The sequence below is a fragment of the Ceratina calcarata genome, unplaced genomic scaffold (genome assembly GCF_001652005.2).
Source record: "Ceratina calcarata isolate Rehan_Ccalc_2016 unplaced genomic scaffold, ASM165200v1 scaffold403.2, whole genome shotgun sequence".
In the NCBI taxonomy this organism is placed as follows: domain Eukaryota; kingdom Metazoa; phylum Arthropoda; class Insecta; order Hymenoptera; family Apidae; genus Ceratina; species Ceratina calcarata.
In genome coordinates this window covers 31,323-35,188 of record NW_017163752.1, presented here as the reverse complement: position 1 = coordinate 35,188, position 3,866 = coordinate 31,323, and the positions used below count along the sequence as shown (strand labels likewise).

At 38.3% G+C, this 3,866-nt stretch overlaps 1 protein-coding gene across 3 annotated transcripts in view; it reads left to right on the top strand.

Moving 5' to 3' along the window:
* The first annotated feature begins 68 nt into the window (after positions 1 to 68).
* LOC108626496 (cordon-bleu protein-like 1) overlaps positions 69 to 3,866 on the top strand; it is a 19,258-nt gene continuing 15,460 nt past the window's right edge. For all 3 annotated transcript variants that reach the window (XM_018027199.1, XM_026814876.1, XM_018027198.1), the window contains exons 1-2: positions 69 to 212; positions 3,204 to 3,348. In XM_018027199.1, the coding sequence (XP_017882688.1) occupies positions 94 to 212; positions 3,204 to 3,348 (264 nt within the window). In that variant the 5' untranslated portion in view covers positions 69 to 93. The remainder of the gene's footprint in view (positions 213 to 3,203; positions 3,349 to 3,866) is intronic.

Here is a 3,866-nt window from a genome sequence, read left to right as displayed (position 1 = left end):
ATGTTAGGTTATAATTGAAATACCTCAAATTTTATTTTCTGACGTGAGATTTGGTTCTGTTTTTTCAGAATCAGAGAGGAGAGGCCATCGAGAATGGTTCTAACCGTGACCGAGGACACTCCAGCGGACATGCTGGCAGGCAGCATGGAGCTGCTGGTCCAATTACCCCGGGAGAATCATCTTCAAACGCAGAGGGTCACGGTGCAGAGAAGGTATAACAATTTCCACGATGCTACTGTAGCTCTTGCTAGCCCAGGCGTCAAGTAACAGTACCGAATGATGCAATTACACTTATCTAACGTTGCACGCCAGATCTCGTTTCTCAGGCTTGCGTATCAAGTGGTCTTTTTTCTTCATCACGTGTAACACACGTAACTCTGGTCGACGTACCCATTCAGGATATTTGTACAGTTTTTTAGATTAAGGCTCCATCTAAGATTTGCTTCTGGTGAATGAGGAAAAGATTGGCTATTAAGTTCCAAATTGGCCAATTTTAGTGCAAATTAAATGAACATTATTCCTACTGCCAGTGTATGAAGAGCATTTAGTATAGTTTTTGTGCAAAGTTTGGGCAATTAATATTTTATATATTTTTACTAGCCATATTCAGTATTAGAAATAATTAGTGTATGAAAAATGCATTATTTAGAATAGTTCTTGGGAAAAGTATGAAACGATCAATATTTCACATATTTCCACATTCTGTGCTAGGAATAAGGAACCTGCAGCCATCTTGCATTTTCTTAAAAGCCCCATTTATTGTCATAATAAATTGTTTTAGTTAAAATAACAACAGTTACGAAGTTAAAGAAGGAATTTTGCTTGGAATTAAAACTGAAAACATTAAAAATTCAAATCAATTCATACATGATAGAAGAATTATTCTAACTATTTCAGAAAATTAATATTTCCTATCACATACTGAAGATTCTTCCCTATTCCTAACCTATGCAATTTGAATGCTTGGCGGTTTTGGGCAAGTATGAACGATCAATATCTCACATATTTCCTAGCCACAGTCTGTACGAAGAATGAGGAACCTGCAGGAACCTTTCTTAAAAGTCCCATTTGTTATCATGAGAAATTGTTTTAGTTAGAATAACTAATAGACGTTGTGCAGTTAAGAAGGAATTTCGCTTGTAATTCAAATTAACTCATAAAAATTGTTATATTTAAAAAAATGAATATGGCTTTTCATGTAAAAAAGGTTCTTCCCTATTGCAATATATCGAATACCTAGCGTTCTTAGGCAACTTCACACACTTCCCAACCACATCCTTTATAGTGCTTTTTATACATCGCATTATAAACTTTTCATACATATTTTATATTAAATATTATAAATAAACAAGTAATATGAAAAAATCTGATTAAGTACAAATAATCCTAGGAACGTAGAATTATTGATTCAACTTGACATTTTACAAATACTTGGCCTATCAAATTCCCCTGTAGTAATAAAGATTAGTAAAATGTAATTTGGTTTCGTGGATAGCTAACGGTTTTGATTGGGTAGAAAATTGATCAGCCGTACGAAAACCAGTGTCACACTAGATTTGTCTATAACAGTATCGAGATCGAGCTTAGAATTAATCTAACGGTCCGATTAGCGGATTAATTCCCGGATTCCTGGATCCTCCGACCGACAATACCTACCAATCATCGTGTTACTGCAGCGTGACGTTGCTCGAATCACCGGCTCAGCTGCCAATGCATAATTATTATTACAAGATGCTCTATGCTCGCTCGAGCACGCCATGTTTTATAACTCGTCCGGCCTCCTTCTCGGCCTCGTCAGACACCTGTCCCGTTCTTCCTTTTGTAATAAATACTACAATAAATCATATTGAAAATTATGGTTAGGTTTAGATTTCAAAATTTCTATAGTTTACCATTTTAGGTTCTCTTTATGCAAAAGCATTAAATATAAAGGCTGTCGTACATGAATATAGAAAAAAGTTGCATATTTTTTGGAAGATAAACAGACCTAAGCCCAAAGTATCATAAAAGAAATAGTGCGAAGGCTACACTGGCGTTGGAGGGGGAATGTTCCGGAATTGAAATGTTTAACTTCATTTTATAGTCGTCCTAGCGACAAATAAATGTGTTTCACCGATCTCTCGATTCTTTAACGCCCACATTCATATTTAACGCAAAACCTTATTCAGGTTTTAATCAAAATATAATCCTACAGTAAAAACCACAATGACAGTTTTATTAATTGAATTGTGTCTATTATAAATATGTTTCATGTGAAAACATGGAGTATTTTTCTTAATCGGCTAGCCAAGAATGACCTTGGAACGCTGTCGATTCGACCCCTGTCCCTCCTTCTTCTTATCGCTTTTCGAAGTTTTTACTAATGGCAAAAGTATAGCCAGAGCTGCAACCATGTTTAAAATATTAAAAAGTATTCCATGAAAATCGTCAGTTAGGCTTTATCACTGGTTACACTGGCCCGTGGACTTCCGGTTTCTTACAAATAAAGAAATAAATTCTAAACTTACAATCAGATTAAGGCCGGTATTCAGAGTCGTTGCTTACTCTTAAAATCGTCTTAAGCATTTGCTATCCTTGTCTATCCCATGTTTCCAGTCCCACTCTTGTACCAGAAATTGGGACTTAAGCAAATGCTTAAATATAAGTAACGACTCTGAATACTACCCTAAGAATCCTGTGAAAAAACGAGAGCTATAAAAATCGTCAGTTGTAAACGTGACTCGCTGCGTACTTGTGGTGTCGCCCTAATCGTGCTTTCTACAGTCTAAAAACCACAGGAGAAATTGAGACAGTCTTTCTCTCTCTCGCATTTAAGACGTTTTTCCCTTTCGCCTCTCATAGAATTTTTTTGCCAGCTTCTGCCCGTTCACAGAAATCGGGTCGCTTCGTGGAAACGAAAGAAAGAAATTGTACCCAGCGGAGTCTGAAGAATTGTTCGGTGACTAATGATCCGTTTACCGGACGCGAGGAAACGTTTGGAAAGAAAGTCGCGGGCCCAGAGAACCGTTCTCTCTCCCATTACCATAAACCAATATATTGAAAGTTCAGAAATAAATTCGCGCGATACGCCTCATAGAGATATTCAATTGGCCGCGATAATTTCGAACACGGCGACGCTCGGAGGCGATCCACCGTAACGGAGTTATCGTTTCCGGAATGAGGAGGCGTTCGCAAATACTGATGAGAGGTTTCCCGTTTTCCAGCACGCCGATGATGGACCTCCTCGTGCAGATCGCAACGGCCCACAAGCTACCGGCTTCCAGCTACACGTTGCAGGCGATCGGAGAACGAGGGATGGTTCTTCCTCATCAACCCAATACGCCCATTGGTGCACTCGACGCGCTTCAGGTACAGTAAACGTTAATATAATTGTAATTACTAGACAATCCACCAGATGTTATTGAAGGATACGGCGTCAAATATCAGAACCAGGCTTTATTATCTTAGGCTCGAATTTATAGTCGCTTCTCGCACTTGACACTCAGCACTCAAGTGCGTCCCACCAATGTACACATTGTTATGTTTAAAAAGAAGTGAGAGTAGCGGAATAGCTACGCAATAGTTTTTCTCCTTTTCCGCTTCTTTCACTTTTTTTTCAAACATGAATTATAAAACTTTTAGAATCTGAACATAACATAAATGTGTACATTGAACGCGGAACGGTTGGACGCACTTGAGTGCTGAGTGCCAAGTGCGAGAATCGACTATAAATTCGAGCCTAATTCAAGTACACCAATACCTCGCTTTGCGTCGTTTCGTTTTGCGTTTTTTCGAAGTTGCGTCGCTGCTTAATTAGTACTAATTTTCACTGTGCGTCGTTAGATTTTCGAGGTTGCGTTGTTTTGGGTTCGAGTCTTTAATTTTTT